This window comes from Mastacembelus armatus, chromosome 2 (assembly GCF_900324485.2).
Source record: "Mastacembelus armatus chromosome 2, fMasArm1.2, whole genome shotgun sequence".
NCBI lineage: Eukaryota > Metazoa > Chordata > Actinopteri > Synbranchiformes > Mastacembelidae > Mastacembelus > Mastacembelus armatus.
In genome coordinates, this window is record NC_046634.1 from 1,057,389 (window position 1) to 1,077,676 (window position 20,288).

The 20,288-nt window shown below is 41.9% G+C and overlaps 1 protein-coding gene across 3 annotated transcripts in view; it reads left to right on the plus strand.

The window, feature by feature from the left end:
• Positions 1-20,288, plus strand: part of LOC113127561 (E3 ubiquitin-protein ligase Midline-1-like) — a 39,873-nt gene that overhangs the window by 13,191 nt on the left and 6,394 nt on the right. For 2 of the 3 annotated variants that reach the window (XM_026302252.1, XM_026302251.1), the window contains exons 2-4: positions 8,455-9,242; positions 16,942-17,037; positions 19,838-19,945. In XM_026302252.1, coding sequence (XP_026158037.1) covers positions 8,523-9,242; positions 16,942-17,037; positions 19,838-19,945 — 924 coding nt within the window. In that variant the 5' untranslated portion in view covers positions 8,455-8,522. Of the gene's footprint in view, positions 1-7,857; positions 7,901-8,454; positions 9,243-16,941; positions 17,038-19,837; positions 19,946-20,288 lie in introns of those variants that run through there. The other variant, XM_026302253.1, reaches the window with a different exon arrangement.

A 20,288-nucleotide genomic window follows, 5' to 3' on the forward strand; every position in this document is an offset into this window, starting at 1 on the left:
ATAATAAAGAGTTTTGATCTAAAAAACTTCTTTTAAAAAAAGTGGAATTTGCTACTTTGACAAGTAGAGCACAAGTACAAAAAGGCTTTGTTGGAAGTTGTCCTGATGCTGACCAATATAAATATAAACAATAGTGTTGTTGCTGTTTGGAATCCGCCCCCCCTCCGCCCTCCAACCTGTAGATTGACTGTAGGAACCACCTCGGACAAACATAGCGAAGGCAGTATTGTCGTTCCCCTTCCTGTATGGGATACATCTGTCAGTCTGTTTAAAGTTCCTATGCGGGAGAGATTCGTTGCTGAGCTTATTAAAAACCCAAATACTTGAGTGTTGTTGATTTAATCACAGGGAAAGAAAAAAACAATGTTTTCAGGAAAACATTGTTGTCTCTTGCAGCCACCTACATTTCCCTCCTGAATATCCTGTTATAGCAACCGCGTGTAGCTTACGTGATATAGAGGGGAGGTATAACTCATGAGACTCTTATCTCTGCCTAATTGGTTCATTTGATCTTCAAAGCCTAACCGGTCGCCCTCTTCAGACGCTCGAGGGGCAAACTGTTAATTGCTATCTAAACATCCTTCAAAAAGGGACAATGACAGGCTGGAATACTCCCCCCCCCCCCCTTTCCCATGCTCCCTTCTGCTTCGACTCCAGTTCAGTTCATTTTATTCACCCCAGTGCGTTCTTTAATCACCAGGCGAATAAGATGAGAGTGCAGTGTTGCCATGGAAACTTCAGAAATTGTGACAACGAGCACAATTGGTTCAGTGGGACTTGGCAATTTCTGCAGTCCTGTGGAGAGGATAACTGTTTTTTTTGGGGTTTTTTTTTACAGTAGTAGTGTGGTGTTACATAAATGTTTCATATTTACATTTATATTTATACAAAAAGGCAGGAAACCTCACTTTTTACCTGTCGGACTGTTGCTATGAGCGAAGTTTTTCTAAAAACTCGTAATGAACTTCATTCAACATTCAAGCAACTCCTTGGATTTTAAGGAAGCCCAACAATGAGTCTTCACCTTCTACCAAGTTTAAACAGACTCAGACATGTTCCCCACAAAGGAACATAAATATGACAATACCGCATTGTCTTAAGTTTTTGTTCTGTATCACCCAGCAACTAAAATTCTCTCCACTTACGTGGCAAAAAAAACAAAAAAAAAAAACAAAGCTCACGTCTTTTGAAATCTTCAATCAGTCGTGACCTTTTTACGCTTTAAATTTGAAAGGCCAAATAATCAGTTGCGCTTTGAAAGCACTGCCTGATAAAGAAGCTTTCACAGGTGTCAGTCATGGCTATTTATTTCCCTCTGGCAAATGTTAAAAGTCAGGTCACATCATTGTGGAATATCTGGCATGAGAAAGGGCTCTGGAAAGTTCAATGTCATATTTTTGTTTTTTGTTCTTTTTGACGTTCCTGTCATTCTAATTTGATGCAAACGGATCATGAAAAGTCTCCCTTTGCTCTCTATAGTCACCGATCATACTCGAAATATGCGAGGATTTCAAATTAGGTCCACTTTCAAAAACGTAGAAAACTCTTGGCAGGGTAGTTTTAGGGATGTATTAACATACAGTATGTAAAGAAACAGGCCTCTTGAGGAGGCACAGACACATATCAAATACCCTGAAAGGTTCACATCTAATGAGAAAATCTCCCTCTGGCACATGACTCAATTGAAGTTGCGTTGTATGAGCCATGCAGATGCCTTATGCTTTAGTGTTCATACATACGTACACAAACTTAATTCATCTTTGCCAGACCTCTGGAGCCATTCCCATGTTGAAAACATTTCATTATCCAATCAAAGTTACAATGATAGCCTAGTACTGCAGGGAAAATCTACTATTTAGTCACTTTCATCTCTGCTTGGGTATCCTAAGTACATATTTTTGAGGTAACATTAATGCATTATGGAATAATTGTGATCATGGAAAGAGGCTTTAACTTCTGTTGTATTGTTTTAAAAGAGCAAACACAGCACACATGGGCTCACAAGTGAATGCTCCGTCATCCCAGATGACATTCCCCTGGTTTCTTTTTTCATGCCGATACGATTAAATGAGAACCTTGAGCGGGAATTCGCTGTAAAGAATAGGCTGAAATGTGAACCAGAAGTAGCTTTGAAGTACGGCATGTTCAGTTTGGAGTATCTGGTTCAATAGCTGATGCTGTGAGCTGTTGCAGTGCAGTGCAGTGGAGTTAAGGGACTCCATGCAAATTATTAGGGACGTAAGGGAGGAATATGTCTTCTAGTTAAAGTTAGGGTGGTTTTATTTTCTAATTCTAAGATTCAAAGAAAACAGCCACCAGCTTCAAAGCTTCAGTTCAAGTTTTGGCACTTTTCACTACCCAAATAATTTTCACACAGTCCCTAAGTTTGTTTTTCACCCATCATTCTGGTAACGGCGTGTGGGTCCGTGTGCATCGGGTGTGAAAATCATTCACCCTGATGAAATATGTCCTTGAACACACCAGACCTGTTTTTTTTTTTTTTTGTCCCCTATAATCTACCAGCCTCCAAATATCACATCTAATTTCACATTAGGCACCGTACCAAATCTGGGTCACACAAGCAAGATCCCAGACAGACCGCTCCACACGCATATGCACACACCCACCGCAATCACAAATGTCACCCTTTATCATAATCACTAATAGCTTCAGCATCCCAGACTACCAATAGCCAATCCTTTTAGGTGTGACTGACCGCTTCGGAACATGAAAGGCTGTGATTGGTCACGGCCAGTGTGGTAGGAAGCGGATTAGGGATCAACATGGCAGGGTGTTTGCGATCAGACAAAGACATTACGTGTGTGTGTGTGTGTGTTTGTGTGTGGCAACAGTGTTGTTAATGATGAGAGGTCAACTTCATGCAGCACAGAGAGAAGAGGGGTAGCTGGTAAGGAGTAGAGGACACACGAGCAGAAAAGGGGATGTAAGGAGATAAGAGAGATTTTGAAATCTAAATCTCTTTTGAATTTGACATCTAAAAGCTCCAAGGAAGGTGTAGTTTGGACTTCGTTAGCCCCGGCTCTGAGCTTGATCATCACCCAATCTTACTTTTTCTTCAGACTGTGGGCTTCTTAGAATTAATTTCTTCCAGCACAAGCATCGCAAGATTTATTACATGTAATAAATCTATTTGTAGGACGTACGTATATGTCCTACAAAACGTGCTCGAGACAAATATTTTGCCTTTGCAGGAGAGTCTATCAGCAGTTTTCCCACATGGCTGCACGATAAAACGATAAAATCCCTATTTGTTCTAAAAATATATCTGCAGAGGAAATTAGCTTTGACACTAGTACAGTAAGCGAGACCCTGAAAAGGGAACTTGTCCTCTGTGACTCTGTGAGGCCGAGGGATAGTCTGTCATAATCTACCCTCTGCTGCTGTGAAGGCAGCTTATGGTTTTTGTGAATCCCATAAGCAGCGGAGGGATCTTTAAAATTTTCCGACAGGTAGAGGTAAACAAGGTTTAGATGTCAGAGAAACAGTAAAGGAATTAAAAAAAAAACAAAAAAAAAACACAAAGGCTAGACGCTGTGTTCCATTATTCACAAAAAAATGTCAATAATTTATTTAGTTTTCACAAAAATGTGAATAATGGAGCACCGGTTCTATTTGAGTGACCCTGCTCTGAAGATATTAAAGACGCTGGTTCACATTTCCAATTCAGAGCTTAAATCCTAGTCTTCAAATGTACAAGTGTTATTTGTGAAGCTACTACTAAAAAAACGAATCAAGAGTGTGAGCATCTTCCATCTGAGGTCTTAAATCCCAGAGAGATTTTTGTTCTGTAAATGTGACATTAAAATAGTTGACAGGTAGATAACTTCCTGTTTACACTCTGCTTCAGATGCTCTGCTCTCTTTCGCTCACATTTCACTGCGTGTTTGCTATTTTCTGCCTCCTGTGAGTTAAGAGAGAATTGGAACAATCATACAGTCACACACACACACACACACACAGTGTGTGCTGATTATGTGAGCCAGGTCAACAGGGATGACCTACTTCTGAGTTCTGCTCCACAGACTGCCACAGCCGCTCACGTCAACTCACCAAATGGACCCCTCCGCCCACCCAAATGTGTTTTTTGTTTTTTGGGAGGGGGGAGTGGGTGGTTAGCTAGCTTTCGGCTGCTTGCTATAATTAATTTTGATTGATCTTGAGTCATTTACTGGGAGCGATCTGGCAATGGAATAACTCCCCACTGCCGTTGAGGAGTAGAACTTTTTCTGCTCAATTTGCCAAGCGATGGTGGAGTCTAAGCGTTCATTCATTGTGCTGAGGCAAAAAGGAAATAAAATTTCCCTTAAGTGGAGTTTAATGAGGGCAAAGGCAAAAGCTTTTATTGTTGAAACATTAAAAGAAATGGCGTGTTGCCCCACAATTATTAATAATTATCACAGCACCTTGGCATTATTAGCAGCTCCATGTATTATGCAGACCCCACAGGAACCACTCTTTGCTCTTTGTAGAATCAATTTTTAGAAAATGGGTAGAAAGAGCTCCTATGAAAATTTTAACAGGTTAAACTATGAGTGGAAGGGAATGCTCCAACCTCCAAAGTTAATGAAAGATTTAGAAGTAGAACACAAACTAATGGGCGAGCGGCCCCCGAATATAAACAGGAAGTGGGATCAAAAGTTGAAGGATTTAATTTCTGAAGGACTTTATTAGTTGTTCTTGCAAACGTGGTTATTTATTTTTCAAAGAGAAAAAAAAAAAAAGAGAGGCCTGATTTTAGAGTAACTCAACAACTAGATGTAAAAAAAAAAAAAAAAATTCAGTTACAAAAGGTTGCTCATTGACATTGGTGAATTAGAGCGCATACGGAATTGTTTGTTTCAAAATAAAACGCCAGCCTGTTTGAGAAGAGCAACAAGAGCAATGACATTTGTAGAACACAAAAAAAAAACAGAGATGTAGCATTTTGGGCTTCTTTTGCACAGTCCTGCAACACATCACCTGACTATCTAATTAGACTTCCCCAAACCTGCAACAAAAAGGTAGCACATCTTAAAATATCAGAGTTGGTGTAATGACTCTATCTGAACGTGGCAAAGCGTGGGAGAAGCAGAAGAACTGGACTAAAATAAACTGTACTAGTGGTTGGTGAAAGGCAGGCAGTTGGTGGGAGTGTGAACGAGACCAAAAAAGGGAGCAGGCAGGCAAAATCCAAAAACAGGCAGAGATCAGGAATTTACAGGCAGGCAGGCAAGCACAAAGGACTCTGGGATATTATGGCTATAGATGATCTGCTGGCTGTAATGACAACATTCACAACCATCAAAATGACTTCCTTTAAAAGCACACTTGTAAGAGTTGTTTTATATATATGCCCTTTTGTGGATGCATAAATATTTTGTCTGTTTCCACGTTACAAAAGAAATAGTTCTAGGATGAGGAAAATCATTTCTCACATGCAGAAGCTGCAGTGAAGAGGAGGAGGAATAACACAGTGGAGGAATCTTCCACTACTCATTCAGCTTTGTGTTGCCCCCCACTGTAGATTCCTGGTACTGACGGCTACCCAGGATGCGAGCCTTTCACACATATTGGCAGCTCTGACAGTCAAGAGACACAAAACAGCGTGGGAAAAATAAACAGCTTCGCCTGGATTTTTATTTATTTATTTTTTTTGTTCAGTTTCCTCCGGTCTGAACACCCACGTCTCCCAGCATCACTCTTCCTCCTCTTTCTGAGCTCTGTCGCCCCCGATGCACGGTTCAACAGTGTCACCTACGGTGTACTGAGAGGCATCTCACCCCTGTTTTCACCTGCCGGTGTGGATCTGTGGGACTATGCGTGTCTATGTGTAGGCACAATCCTTTAGTGCCTCCAGGTTTACCCTGTCAGCTCCATCAACCTTCCCAGAACTGTTTTTTCTATCATTTCTTCTGCTGGTGTAAAAGGCTGTCTGCCGTTTACCTCACTTGGCTGGCAGCTGTTTGTACGGATAAGCTGCAGAAATCTGTCCCTCAACAACTCAAATTTACTTAACTGCCACTCAATGCAGAGTTTTCTTCTGGTTTAATAAGGAGTTAAGATATGAACACAGTCCCTATGAGTCTAGAAAAACTGATTTGAGGTTTTTACAAGTTGGGTTTTGGGAAATTAACAATATTTAACTACATGCAATTTCACCAAGGCTGTCTATTAAATACCATTAGCTTTAGGTTGTTACTTAATTATTATTTTTTTGCTTAACTTAATGATCTGTTTTCCTGGACTGTCGACAAGCTTCAGTCTGTGCTGACACAAATATGTCGGAGGAAACCTAAGCACCTTCGGGGAGGCTCTTTGGTGCTTTTAGAAAACTGCTGTGTGTTTTGTGTATCGATGTGTATCGACACGTAGGGACTCGCGGGTTTAAATGTGAGTGTGAGGGGTCTGCCCTAAGGATTTGTTGTGTTTACAGTCCCCGCAAACACATACCCATTCCTCTTCATTTGAAGCGTTGGATTGCTGAAATCACTCCCACCCGAGTCAATTGCTCCCCTCTCCTCCCTCTATATCGGCCTACATTTCCATCATTTCAACATTTGGCCTTATCCTTTCTTATTAGAAATAAAAGATTGATGTTTCTTGACTCACATCAGTTCATTTTCTGTAATGGAGCTAAAAAAAAAAAAGAAGTTCCTAGTGTGCAATGGTTTTTCTTCCCATCTATTTGTTGCTTCTGCAGCTCATCTGCGCTGCAATTGAATGTTATCACAGTGCTGAGACTGCAGAGAGCGTTTGTTTTTCCCTTTTTTTTTCCTCCGAGTGATAGGAAGAAAACCATAAGGAGGGACTATTAGAGAACAAATAGGTGGGATACTCTTTGAGTGCAGCAGTCCACTCGGATGCACACGAGCCTTAAGCTCAGTAAACAGTGACATCTGCTGAAAGTACCGCGCTGTGCGGATGGCTTTCCTGCCTCAGAAATGGATGTATTTGATTAAGAAATCATTCTTTTTATTTATTTTTAATTTTTATTGTTGCATGTCCGCATTGTGCAAACTGTCTTTTATTTTTGGCACATCTGTTGCTTTTCCTCCCACACCCAAATCATTCAGTACCTTATCAATAGATTTCTATTTCTGTTAGAATTTTCTTTTTCTTTTCTTCTGTTTTTTTTTTTTTTTTTTTTAATCAGCTTATGCCCCAGAGGGGGTATTTGTTTAGATTTCATCTAATCTTGAAAAGGGTTTTTTGGTGAACTTTTTTTTCAGTAATTCAGAAATCCCCATTTGCTGCCATTGGACTGACAGCTGTTTTATTAAAAGCTTCAGGCTAAGTTGAGAAAATAACAAAATAAAACAGAAATTGCATACAGCGCAGAAATTTTTAGCTTTGAGTCAAAGGCTCAACATTTGCACAGACGAGCAATAAGCAATGCAGTTAAGGAATCAGAGAGAGAGACTGGAAGTGAAGCAGCAAAGCCCAGACTTCTTGCATATCTGCACAATATCACTGAACTACAGGATTCAGCTCATGTACATGGGGAAATACATAGAAATATGCACTAATTACCACCTGACTATCCAGCTGTGGCTGCAGCTGTCACTGCTGCACCCAAATATCAAAACCACCCCTCCACAGTGTTAGAAATGAAACTTCAGATCTATTAAAGAGATTCCACTGCAAGCTCAAGATAACTTATCTGCTCTATCTGGTTTTACTTTTATTCGTTTTCACTCGAGATTGCAAATCCTTTAGAGCAGCTACCGCAAATATACTTCGTTGACATGTGGAAATACTGCTTTCAACTTCACCGATACTGGCTGGGGTTAGAAAAGTGGAAAAGATGCGCCACATTCATGACTGTAGAGTAACTGTGTATTTGGCTGTCAGTAGAGCTTTAAACTCAGTAGAGCTCATCTTCTTTTGGACGTCTAGTAAGGTTTGTTCTCTTTCTGATGATGGATGGATGAATGATGGTGTGTGTGTGTATTTTCAGTGGGTACCTATTATCTTAATCTTATTTTGGCTACCCACATGCTGTTTTGACAAAGCTGTCTGTTGATAGGCACCACAGTCACACACTCCCTTTATTATTCAATATTCTGTTCGATCAACAGCTTTGTCTGAGGGGAATTTAAATGCCATAGACATCAAGAGGCAGTTTCACAGGCAGGGTGATGTCGGTTTTGAAAATCTAAATGTCAGATGATGAATTATAACGTTGAACCTTTTTTTTTCAAGTACTCTCTTTGTCTATAATTTTGCTTTGATTTTCACTGTTCAGCCTCAGAAAATCCTGCACTCTGCCATTCTTTAAGTCCACTCAGTGGTCTGCTCCATAGAGATATAAGCCCTCCCAAGGAAGCGGTGGGAAGTAGAGCTGTTTCACACCATTTAATCACAAATCCCTGTGCTTTCTTTTTCTTTTCTTTTTTTTTTCCCCCTTCTCTCTTTCTTTGCTTTGCTCCATCTGTCTCTGCCTCTGGCCTACAGACGGCTGAGCGGCTCTTCTGGATTTTGCTGAAGCTACGCCTGGTGCCACCTGGCCTCTTCTGAGCAGGATGGACACTCTGGAGTCAGAGCTAACCTGCCCAATCTGCCTGGAGCTCTTCGAAGACCCGCTTCTGCTCCCCTGCGCCCACAGCCTGTGCTTCGGCTGCGCCCACCGCATCCTGGTCTCCCACTGCGCCACCAACGAATCAGTTCAGAGCATCGGCGCCTTCCAGTGCCCTACCTGTAGGTATGTTATTTCCCTGAGTCCTGAGCGTGGACTAGAAGGACTTAAGAGAAACGTGACTTTGCAGAACATTATTGATAGAGTTCAACGGGCCTCATCTTCAGCTGGGCTCCCTCTTCCGCTGCCTGCGCCCCACAGCGGGCCCAACTCTCCCAGTGAGGAAGGGAGTAATCGGCTGGCCCTGGTGCCTCTCAGCGCCGCCATGTCCAGCCCGGGAACACCTCCTGAACCGGTCCAGTGCCAATTCTGTGAGCAGGACCCACCGCAGGATGCTGTCAAAACATGTGTGACATGCGAGGTGTCATACTGTGAGGAATGCCTCCGAGCGACGCACCCCAACAAGAAGCCATTCACTGGCCACCGGCTCATCGAGCCCATGCCGGACTGCCACCTCAGGGGGCTCCAGTGTCTGGAGCATGACGAGGAGAAGGTGAACATGTACTGTGTCACTGATGACCAGCTGATCTGCTCACTGTGCAAACTGGTTGGAAGGCACAGAGACCACCAGGTGGCAGCACTGAGTGACCGATATGAGAAACTCAGGGTAAGCTCAGGCCTTTTTCTTCATTTGCCTTGATGGGCTGATTTTTACAGTTGAAAATGTCTCCACCTTTTGATTTTTTTTTTTTTTTTTTTTTATTAAACCTGCCTGCTATTTTAAAAGACTTCATTTGATGACAGATAGGGTCACAGATGCCCTCCATTCTTTATCTAACACATAATGAATTCAAAATTTCAATTTGATTCCGCCCTGCGCTGTGAAATTTCCTATTATCCTTACCGAGGTATCTAACTCGATTATCAAGTGAGATTTTATCATCTCACGCTGACTTATTATCTCTCCTGGATAATTAAGAAATTAACATAATCACTGCACCATGCCGGTGCGCCCAGGAGGGTATCAGAGAATATGAGGGGCGCATTAGTGACGAGGCATGGCGTCTTCACTGAGGTTGCAGGTTAACGAGTGCCAATTGCCTGGTGGGTGTAGGCTGTGCTTAATTGAGCATGGCTATTAGACTGTGCTTGTAACAGCCAATAGAGGCAGTATGTGTGCAGTAGAAGCTTGGTCCAGCAGAAAGTCCTACATTTCCCAGAATGCAGCCAAAAAACTTTTTTTTTTTTTTTTTTTTTTTAATCACACTGTTCATGCCTGAAAAACACCCACATATTTCAAGCTCCACACATCCAAGTTCTTCCACAGAGTATCTGTGATAAAAACCAAGCTGGCATAATAACCCTGATGACATCACCATGGTTACCTGGTCCAATTAGACTGAACAGCGATCCACATAATGTCATGTTGAGGCCTCGCCCTCGCCCTCATTGACCGGGCAAAATGCAGGAATAAAAAGCCGCACGTATTATAAGATTTCTCGCACATCAATAAGTGAGACAATCTACAACATTGAACTTCTACCCATAAGCTGCACGCCCACTCAGAGAGTGTTTATTCAGCCTTGCAAAGTGTCCTTAAATGAAACGTCACAGTGTGTGACATTCCTGTTTTTCAAGCACAGGCATGAAACACATATTCAAGTGTGAAGTAGTTAGTTATATGTCCTCAGAGAGGTGTGTGTGTGTGTGGGTGGGTGGGGGCAGGGGGTGTAATACCTAATGGAAGAAACTGAATCACAAGAACTGAATCCAAGTTGAGGTACTGATAATGCTGTTCCTGATACATTAGCGCTGAAACTAGCGGATTTGCAATGGCAGATTTAGTAGTTTTTATAGAGTGTGAAAAAGCAAAATGCAATTTTAACATTCAACCAAAGCAAGATCAATGGCTATAATCATCTAGTTTTTCTCAAGAAATAGAAAAAAAACAAGCATTATTTCCCTGGGGTCACCTTAAATCTGTATACAGCCACCAATGCACCATCCCCTCTATTATTAGCCCCCCCCCCCCTTGGTGGTTGGCACACATTTATTTTCCCATGCTCTCTGCCTCCAGTGACAGGTTTGAAGTCCTTTTGTCCTCAGAGTTACTGTGTTTATACCATCTCATCTTGCGTGTTTCAGCAAGTTTAAGCAGAGAAGGACAATTTAGCAGGAAAAAGCTACAGGTCGGTGTATCATCTAATTATCACGCGTCTTTTCTCCCCCTTCTCCCTCCCGTCACAAGAGGAGAGGATGTAACACACCGGCAGGTCAGTGCAATCAGCAGTTATCACACAGGCTAATTATGTGCTATATCACACATACAAAAAAAAAAAAAAAGCTGAAGCACATTTCTCCTTGCTCTGACATGCTCACAGGTCACCAAATAGAGCCTATATGAGGAGATAAGGAACCATAACTCCTCACACTCCTCGGACCTCTAGGGTTTTTAGTGGAATTCGTGGTACGCTACTCCATGTGCCTATATGATCCTCGCAATAAATAAAGCAGAATAAAGGAGCGGGCGAGTATGACCGCCTTATTAACTTCTCAGCATTCACATAACCTAAGCACAGCCATGCTGACTGAAGCTTGTTATCCTTACTCTAATCCAAAGACAGTCGAGAAGCATTCCGGTCTCACGCACAGAAAACAACCTTTTTTAACCTGCCTTATTCCATCAGGTTTCTCCATCCATCCTTTGTCTATACTGCTTATCTGATGTCAAAGGGTTGCCAGTCTATCACAGGTCTGACAGACACAAACAGACAACCAGTTACAGTCACATTCCCACCTACAGGCACTTTAGACTCACCATCGGATTCTGCTTTAACGTAGAAAACCAAGTTTGTTTTTTTTTTGTACCTGTCACTTCACTGAACTTTAATTCGTTTCAATAAACAATTTCTTTTTCTCTTATTTTTTTTATTTTTATTTTTTTACCTGTGCGTGACAGCATTTCATGGCAGTAAGCCCACCCGCTACAAACAGAACAAATCTCGACAGAAACACTAATCTCATCTTCAATTATGATTGCGTAACCCAAATAATGTTAACAATTCATAAAACACATAAGACCAAGAAAGAAGGTGCCACCTAACGGAAATAATTCCACAGCTAATGTCGCTCGGAATTTATTTCGCCCGGAAACTTTGAGTTGATTTGAAGCTTTTTGACCACATGGTCAAACAATTAGAGCAGAACGAGGGTAGGAGATGAACTAAGGTTGCAAACTAATACTGAGGATGTTGGACGCCCCCCCCCCCCCCCCCCCCCCCCCAAACCTCTGCTGCTCAGGTATAACATTTTGGTTTTATTTTGGAGCCTGACATGTTGAAACTGTTTTGGTCATCTTCCAGACCATTTCATGCATATCACTTTTGTGCCCTGATCTGCTGGAATTTGAGATATCCCCACTCTGCACAGGAAGAAAAAAATAAGAATATCAGATGATTGGTTTCCTTTTTTCAGTGGCAGTGGTGGTGTGTGTGATAAGAGCCATAGAGGTTATTGTGGGAACACCCATCCCTTTCCAGAGATAAAATTACCCCCGTCACAGGAAATTGACAGAGAAGGCGGCTGGAAATAGCTTTCAAAGTCCTTGGCTCTGAGTCTGAGGAGAAAGAACCTTGAGGATAAAAGATGGGAGCTGCTGTGTGTGTGTGTGTGAGTTGGTGTGTGTGTGTGTGTGTGTGTGTGTGTGTGCCAGCTTTGGTTTCAAATCAGAGGTTTTGTTTTGTTTATGTACTAATCCATTTGCTTTAATCGGCTGCCCTTTACTGTTGAGACAACATACTTGGGGTTGTCAAGCGCCAACATGCATGATAAAACATGAGCTGCCACAAAACATTACATTTGATTCAGAGCCTTGCAGATAAGCACAATATTTACCTTTATGTCCTCCGGCAGTGCCATCCATTGTCTATATTGTGATCACCCATCTGTACCACAGTCCGTGCTATTACGGTGCCCATTTCCCCTTTTAAATCAACCGCAGAGGGCATTAAAACATGGCTTTTGGAGTCTGATATGAAGCTACTTGTTGACAATGATCAACAGCCGTCCAGGAATCAGTGTTTGAGTCGCTCTGTCATTAAGTTCCAAGACTGTTTCACCAAAACAATGATGGCAGACCCCCCCCCTCTCCCCTGAATGCACCAGCACTTTTGATTTCTCCGAGGCTAAACCACCTTCTTTTTATCCCTCTGTCTGAAACAGAAGCCCGTCTCAGACAAGCCCTGGTTCTCTCCCCAGCTGAAGTAAATAAAAGCCATTATTTGCGAATTTACAGTTGCCTGGCTCAGCTCTCACAATCTACTTTTCTTTACTTCTGGAATGAATGTTCCCCTTTGCTTGAGGCCTTCTTGTCTCTCAATCAAACACAGCCACACACACACACACACACACACACACACACACACACACACACACACACACACACACACACAGTCTCCATCCATTCCCAATTTTTGCTCAGTGTAATGCTCCTCCCTTGCTGAGTTTTCTCTCTGGTGCTTTGCTATTGAGTCAGGCACACCTTCTCACTCATCTCTGTTTGTCTCAGATTGATACAAACACATAGACACAAACCTAGTTTCCAATATACTGCTCGAAAAATAGATGTTGAGCAAACATACGCGCTCTCTCTAGCATATATAAAACAGCCAATACAATGACAGGTGTATATATATATATATATATATATATATATATATATATATATATATAAATGCAGAAGAAGTGGCTGATATCAAAAAATCCTGGACAAAGCTGGACTGAAAGCCCAGCACAGAGGCACTAATCATTGTCATGGCAGCAGGAACAAGCCCTAAGTACAAGGACAATAGTGGGGTCTACCACTTGAGGCAGGACCCCAGATGCAGGCTGTGCAAAGATGCCCCCTGAGCCCCAATCCAGCACAGATACATGAAATGCCACAAGTGGCCGGCATAGTGTGCAGAAACATCTGTGCCGAGTGTGGGCTGGAAGTCCAGGAATCAAAGTGAGAAACGCCCCCGGAGGTAGTTGAAAACTACCAGGCTAAAATCCAGTAGGACTTCCAAATAAAGACTAACAACCTGGTAATGGACATGGTAGTGGTGGACGAACAGGAGAACAATGCCGTAGTGACAGATGTAGCAATCCCAAAGTGGAGGAGGAACATGAGAAATACCAAGAACTAGAAAAGATCTAGAAGGTGAAGGCAAAAGTGGTCCCCTGTGGAAATGGGAACACTCAGGGCTGTGACCCCCAAACTGGGAGAGTGGCTCCTTCAGATCCCAAGAACAACACCTGGCATCTCTGTCCAGAAGAGTGTAGTCCAAGGGACAGCTAAGATACTGCACTGGACCCTCAAGCTCCCAGGCCTCTGGTAGAGGACCTGAACTTGAAGGAGATAAGCCATTTCTATCTTCCTGACATCTTTGTTCTCTCTCTGTCACTGACGAAGATGTATCTGATGTCTCTCTAACACACACACACACGCAAATATATCCATATAAGCAACAAGGAGAAGAACGAAGTGAAATTCTGGCAGCTTGCAGACGAACACAATCCTACTCAGTGTCAGAGTAAATCTTCCTAAGAATGTACAGTAGCTCCTCTACAGTTTCACTTGCCTACCTGTCTAAATCTTTGCTAGAGAAGGTGTGTCTGATCTACTTGCATCCATTCATAGCTTATCCGACTCACACATAACACTAATGGCCAATGGGTTCACTCATTTGCACAGAAATTGCAGAGAAGAAGAAGATGATAAAAGAAAAGCGACGCGGTGCAGAATATGCTTTTGAAGCCGTCACAGGAAGACATTAGCTGCAGCAGACTTCGGTTTCAAAGAGCGGGTGATAGAAGAAGAACAGCTGCTGATTAACAGCAGATGTTGTGGAAGACACCGGCTTTCCAGTGGGGGGGGGGGGCACATCCTGGCTGCATCTCTGTCAGCTGATCACACTTTGCAAACTAAAGCTGCACAGACAGATTATATCACTCTGCTCGACCATCATTACATTCATTTCAATTTACAGTAGATTTTAAGATCGTGTTGATTACTCTATAGTCGGGCTCCACATTATACATTATAGAATTACTCTCCCCTGCTGGCTGCTCCTGTGTTTAGGTTTAAACACTTTATGTTATTTTATTATCTTATTTAATTAGACTGTTTTATTGCTTCTGCCGTGCTCATTTCATTCCCTTTGTATTTTATTGTTTGTTTTGTGTAATGTGCACTGTAATCTTTGCCTGATAAATGCTGTGCTTTATATGATCTTGGGCATGGGAGTATTTTTTATGAAGTTGTACTTTCTATTTTTGGTTTTATTTCCTTATATTTGTGTGTTTTGTTTTTTTTTTTGCTGTATTTGTATAACCTTGTTTGGGGAACGTTTAATGTGCGGACTTTGTTATCTGTGTTATCCGAGTCTAGTTATGGGCAACAGGAAACAATGGGAAAACAAATGGGGATCTTGTTAGCAATGAAGTATATTCTATAAGATGTAACAACTTGCAAAGTGATTTACTCAATGCAGTTTATGAAGCAGCAGAAAATGTAAACTAGACTCATCGTTACACAGTAACTGGTTAATATGTTCCAAAGGCAGGTTTTAGGTTGTGAAATAGCTTTTTCATCCGCCCGGCTCACCACTGCGATAATCTGAAGCCATTGGCTTACTGTACATCCAAAAAAAAAAAAAAAAAAAAAAAAAAACTCATCAAATCAACACGGCTTAGCCTAAAGATTAACTTGAACAGACACCTCTTTTTTTGGGGTGAAAATCCCGTCTGGGCTGGCGGCAGAAACGGAGGTTAGGCGGGGAGAGAGATGCTGAGGATAAACCAGCGGGATGATTTGATGGGTCAGGGCAGTTCACCTCTTTGAGATTAACACTAGTTGTGCATTAACATTTCCCAGTCCGAATCCGACCCTAAAAAAACATGAATACACATAATTACATGATCGCTTTGCATTTCGCTGTGCATGCGTGAAGCATAGCGTAGGCCTACACACTGTTGTGATCTTTGTTCTCCTCATCATCCTTTAAGAGGTTTAGGTTGTATTTTTAATCCCCATGGATGACAATACGACGACAGCGTCGTATCCCTGTCGGTCTTTCTGCTGCTTTTGTGTGTCATCGCTGTATTAAGGCCGCTCACTAAGCCACTACACACACACATACACACACACACACAAATCCCATCGTTCCTGTGTTTAATGTTGTCGCTTATTCAATATTCCCTTTGGGGCAACCCCTTTTTTAATCTTCATCACAACATCAGAACCCTGGCTTTGTTTACACTGCTGCCAAAAAGTGGTTAAAGGTTAAGCTTTTATTGTAGCGGATCTAGCTAGTTGGGTATGATCATTTAAATTATTACTGATTTCGTTTTTAACTGAAGCAAAAGGGTCCTCTCTGTGACATTTTGCGGTCCTGGCCTTGCTGCTCCAATGCACCTACACTCCATTTTTGAGGCACGCAGGAAATGTCAGCATTCACCAAATCTGAGCTTAAACTCATCTGGAAAACAGTTTTGAACGGGACGGTGGAGACGCAGCATCAGAGCGGCTTAAGCACGCTCGGTTTGGCAATAATATGACGGTCTGGGAAGTAAAGGAGACAGCTTGTGCCCGGGCGGTTAAAAAGCACTAAAGGGGGACGGAAAAATAAAGAGGAAAAAAGGGGGCGGGAAGAATGAAGAAACAGGGAGGAGCTTAATGGGACAGAGCTGACGGGCTGTCACCTGTTTGCCTGGTTTGTTAGCAGAGAGCGCTGCTGCGTGGTCTCACAGGGAAAGCTTTTGATGCCTAATTTGTCGCTTGGCCGGGTTTGTGCATGGCTTGGCGCTCAGTGGAGTGGCTGTCCCACTCACATTCTCTTCTAGTGTAGCATCCTCCGTCAGAGGCTCAGGCAGGGCAGGATGAGGAGGCAGTACAGGGATGAGGGGTATCACCCACACTCAGAGGTATGTGGACACTAAATGCACAAACAGAGAACAAGACTGGAACTCCTGACAAGGCTTATACAGAAGAGCTGACGGAAACCATTGCATCTCTTTGCTGTTCTTCGGTGGAATAGTTAAATAGTTTTGTTCATTTTGTCATGTGTTGTAGCTGGTTTTCACTTGCTTTACAACTTTTGGTTTTTTTTCTGAAGTAGCGCCTGAGGCTGTTTCACAACTGCTTTTGCTCATCTAATCGAAACCCGAAACCTAAGGCAAAAGATCTATTGCATTTCTATCCCCTTTTTGACATCTGGCTCCTGTTTCTTTGCATTGTCTCAGACGTTTCTTTCTTTCTTTTTTATTGTCTCATTTCTCTTTCTGTGTCGTTGTTTTTTTTTTTTTTTTTTGTCTGTTTGCTGCAGCAAGCCCTGGACTCCAACCTGAGTAATTTGATCAAGAGGAACAATGAGCTGGAGTCGCTTATGGGGAAGCTGATCCAGACCTGTCAGCATGTAGAGGTAGGTCCCCCTGCATTCATATATGTTCAGTTTTGATTGTAGAATTTAGACTATTGATCTGCTTTGGATAGTACAATTGCTTTGTTTTTTTTTTTTGTATTTTCAATATTGTAAACTATCCAAAATCCTATTTTAATATACAAAAAGTAAAATGTTTGGGTTTTGGACTTTGGTTGGACAAGATAAATAAGCGGAATATTTCATTTTCAGTGCTGCACAAACTTTTGATAGTTTTTTTTTTCTTTTTTTTTACATGTATAGAGCTATTAATAGTTAGAAATCATTAGTGTCCACCCAATGTTGTAATGAACTTCCTATGCTAATGCTAAGAAAACACTAAAACTGTTGCAGTTGTGCAGAAAGGGGCATGAAGAGTGACATTACTCAGCATCAGGTTTGTCTATGTTTATTATGAGGATATATATGAGGGCATGTGATTGTCTGTGCTTGGTTTTGCTAAGCCTGCCTGTTGTTACGTTACACTCGCTCACTAAGAAGCTTTAAATAAAGTGATGCTGCGGGGCTAAAAGGCAGTAATCAGAAATATCAGGGATCAGCCTTTGCTGCCAAACAAACTGCAAGAAAAGAGGATTGTGATTTATTATAGAGATTTTATTTATTTATTTATTTTTTGCTGCGTGCATGGTGTCGTGAGTATGTTTCTGTGTTGTGCCATCACGCAAAGATGTTTTCTTTGTGCTACACTTAGCTGCTTGGGAAATTCTGTTGATGAAAAAAACATGCTTGGTGATCCTTTGATCGTCACGAAAGACCAAAAAAAGGAAACACTTCACCTTAAAACTAAAATAAATAAATAAATAAATAAATAAATAATGCACATGGAAGGGGCAAAACAAAACAAAACAAAAAAAAAAAAAAAGCATGACCTATATTTTTTTGAGTGCATTATAGTCACAACTACAGCGAGGTTTCAGAGCGCACTCTAAAGCACAAAAATAGCACGGAGTCATCCAGCCAGCACACATTGTCCTCAAGGTGAGAAAAGTAATATGGCACCAGTACAAGATGGAAAGTCACAGAAACTGTTGAACTGGTGATGAGCCAAAAATAAAGGCAGAAACTCAGCTGCCTGGCACATGCACTTGCAGCTGCCCATGAGAGCTATGAGCACGGCACTGGAAAAGCACCGCACTGCTGTTGATGAGGCTCTCTGAATGTTTCACATCAGATTAGCTCAAATCTATTTCAGAACTTCTCTGGAGGCAGCAGCTGAGATGCTCTGACATCATTTGAGACTCCAGATGTTGCGTAAAAACTGTAGCGCAAAACAAAACAAAACATAAAAAAAAAAAAAAAAACGCAGCAACTAAATAACTTAGATTGCCCATAATCCCAGATGTCATCCTTCCTCAACATTTAAAAAGGATCCTGCATCACTTTAGGCCTCTCTCTGCTGCGTATTGGAAACTGAAAACTCAAGTATGTTTTTGAATCAAAAAGCATCAATATATAAACACAATTTGTCAAAAAAGGGTCATTTCAGGTAGTTATTTGGTTTGTTTATAAAATGTAATAAAAAGACTATTAGGAGAAAACAGCAGGCTTACTGCCTTTACTGGAGAAATGTCTCTGCTGTAATAATAATGTTGTGGTCGGACTATCTGTAAATATACTTCCATTTACACCTCACCTGCACTGCAATAAAAGTTTGGTGCCTTTACAAACGTGTGCGTGCGTGCGTGTGTGTATGAGTGTGTGTTTCTGTTGCATTGTTTTTAGATAGTAACTAGCACAAAAATATGTAACATATAAACACACGCCTTTCCCTGACTGATCAGTTTTTAGACCTAAAGCTTCCTCGGAGCTGTCCCAGATGGAAGAAACCAATTAGCATGATTAAAAAGATGCAGCAAAGAGCTACAGCTACAGCTACATATGCACTGAGGCGTAATCCAGGTTGCAAATTGTTTCTGTTGGCAGCACAGCGCCAGAAAGTCACATAACTACAGTTCAGGAATGGGCGTTGAGGATATTGAGGACGTTTTTTTTTTTTTTTTGGTCTCCCAAAGGCAAATGACTCGGAATGATGTCATTATTCAAACAACTGTTAATGTGTGTGTGTGTGTGTTTAACAGATAGAGGGTAACGTATGGATATGTGGTCTCTCTTTTGCTTGGCAAACGCACTCGCAGTAGACTTCCCTTTCATTGCTCCCTGTGCTATCGCTTTGCTGCAGCAACAAAAAAAAAAAACTTTACAAGGTGCTGAAAGCACCACTAGGAAATGACCCACAAAGAGAAATTACACACTATGTTAGGGCCTGTAGCCTTAATTGGACTTGTACAACTTTTATCGCCTGCTGAGACTCTAAAGGTCCCAACTGCAAAGTAAATCAAACATCGCCAGAGAAAGTTGTTGGGTGCCATTTTTCTTCTAGGGACCCACCCTGAATATAATCAACTGCAGTTTCCCTAACACTTTCCAAAGACATGAAATCATTTTTCTGAAGCTTACTTGCCATCAGAGGCCGAGCCAAGCAGATCTTTTAACACACCGCCACAGAAATATACTTTTATATCCGATCACGACGACCAGTGGGCTTCCTGTTTATCTGAATTGTCACTCAAGTCAGCAGGAGGTAAAAAAGGCTGAATATGCTCCATCTTCCTGAAGTGCTGGCCTCCAGACAGGAGGGATGGGCTCATGGGATGGAAATGACACCCTGTCCGTCGGTTGACATGACGCGGAGCAACCAAACATATGTTCCTCTATGTCCCTCATCCCTGTCCTCCCATCAGTCTCGTCGTTTATCTAACGCTGTGTGTGAATCGGCCCTCAGGTGAACGCGTCCCGCCAGGAGGGGAAGCTCATGGAGGAGTGTGATGTCCTGATTGACATTATTCAGCAGAGGAGGCAAATCATCGGTAGTAAGATCAAGGAGGGGAAGGTGAGATGAACCGGCTTTTAAAGATTCTGAGTTGTGCACCCGCTTGGACCACTTGTCAATTTGTTTCTCCATCTCCATTGACATTGCTTTTAAGTATAATACCGGAGGTATAAATACTCTCTGCAGATCTAATGTTTTATAGGTAAATGTATAAACTCAATTTACGCAGAAAAATAAGGTAAAAATATGGTGTGACAGTTATGAGGTGGAAAGGCGCTCATGATGCTAAAGTTTGGATTGCTACTATTGTCTTATTGTTTTGTGTCAAATTCAATACTTCATTACAGCCACTTTACTCGATCCCACGTCGAAAACAGAAAGCAGAGTGCTGCCTCTAACACAC